Source organism: Belonocnema kinseyi, chromosome 1, assembly GCF_010883055.1.
Source record: "Belonocnema kinseyi isolate 2016_QV_RU_SX_M_011 chromosome 1, B_treatae_v1, whole genome shotgun sequence".
Taxonomy (NCBI): domain Eukaryota; kingdom Metazoa; phylum Arthropoda; class Insecta; order Hymenoptera; family Cynipidae; genus Belonocnema; species Belonocnema kinseyi.
This window is the reverse complement of record NC_046657.1, coordinates 111,068,781-111,070,378: the sequence shown is the minus strand read 5'-3', so window position 1 is coordinate 111,070,378 and position 1,598 is coordinate 111,068,781. Positions and strand designations below refer to the sequence as shown.

The following is a 1,598-nucleotide window of genomic DNA, read 5'->3' as shown; positions in this document are numbered from 1 at the left end:
ATGTATATGAAACAAATGATTCTTAAATAATTCAAAGATCACAAAATAATGAAAAAGACTTTTTATTTTATTCAAAAGAGTTTAATAAATTCAAAACAGTTATTCAGGAAACTCAAAAGAATTCAGAAACTTCAAAAAGAGTTCAGAAAATTCAAAGGAATATGAAGAAATGTAGAGAATTCAACAGAATTCAAATCAATTAAAAATAATTCAAAAATCAATTTTAAAAATCAAAGTGAAACAAAAGACTTTTTAAGTGATTCAAAAAAGTTCATGGAATTCAAAAGAATTCAGACAATTCAAGGGGCTGAAAGGATTCAGGAATTTCATTCAAGTACAAGTAATTCAAAGAAATTCAAACATCGCCAAACAATTAAAAGGGATAAAAATATACTTCAATTGCATTCATAAGAATTCAAGAAAATAAAAAAATCACAAAATAATGAAAGACTTTTTAAGTTATTCAAAAAAGCTTATGAAATTCAAAACAGTTATTCAGGTAACTCAAAAGAATTAAACAGAATTCAAATAAATTAAAAATAAACCAAAGGTCATTAAAAAATCAAAATAATATAAAAGATTGATTAAGTAATTCAAAAAAGTTCAAAGAATTGAAAAGAATTCAAGGATATATAGACTTCAATTGCATTCATAAGAATTCAAAGGAATTGAGGATTCACGTGTCCAGGAAAACGAAGAATACAAAGTAATTAAAGAGAATTCAAAGAATTTAACGTGCATTTTTCAAATGAATTCACAACAATCCAAGGGAATTCAAAATAATTTAAGAGATTCACAAAAATGTAAGGAAATTCGAATAATTTAAAAAGAATCAAATGAATTCAGAATTTAGAAACAGATGCACACTCAAATTTAGTAATTTCAAAAATTTAAAAATTGCAATCATTGAGAAGTTCATTTAAATAAGCATTTTCTTTTGTTTCAGGAACTTCTACTTCCCGTCATTAGCAAACTGACAGTCCTCATTTGAATCCATAAATAGACATAAACACGTAACTCTTCTGCAATTGTATACTCTCTATTCGGAAATGGTAGATAATGATATTATAAGATGTCCGGTTATTTATCAGTCGGACTGCGAGCTCCTTTATATTTTTTTTATATAACCAACCGTAGATCAAAAAAAATTTAATTACTAACCATTTTTTTTCAATTTTTAACTTACATCAAACCAGTTGACCGCGTAGAAAAGAGTGATATAAATTCCCGAGAATTGTTGAAAAAGGAAGAACATGAATAGAATGAACATAGGTTTCCACCCTGTCGGTTTTAGAAAAGCCCTTAATTTTGTAGAAAAACCTCCATGTTTACTTCTCCGTTGATCACTCAATCTTATCTCATTTTCCTTCATAATCGTCGTAAATTGTGCTTCGAGTCCCGCAGCCACTTTTCCAGGTTCTTCCAATCTGTAAAACCTTCCAAAGAAACGGGTGTCAAAAGAAATGATACCCTCAAACTTGAAGTTTACGTTCAAGAGCAGATGTTAGATTTAAGCTCTGGTTAGAGTTCTTAAATGACCAAGAATTTATGTTCAGCAAATGTTCTCGAGAATATGCTCATCATTTATTGTTTAAACA

At 28.1% G+C, this 1,598-nt stretch overlaps 1 protein-coding gene across 1 annotated transcript in view; it reads right to left on the bottom strand.

The window, feature by feature from the left end:
* Window positions 1-1,598, bottom strand: part of LOC117182845 (facilitated trehalose transporter Tret1-like) — a 46,098-nt gene that overhangs the window by 9,575 nt on the left and 34,925 nt on the right. Inside the window, exon 6 of the mRNA XM_033375959.1 lies at window positions 1,187-1,436. Coding sequence (XP_033231850.1) covers window positions 1,187-1,436 — 250 coding nt within the window. The remainder of the gene's footprint in view (window positions 1-1,186; window positions 1,437-1,598) is intronic.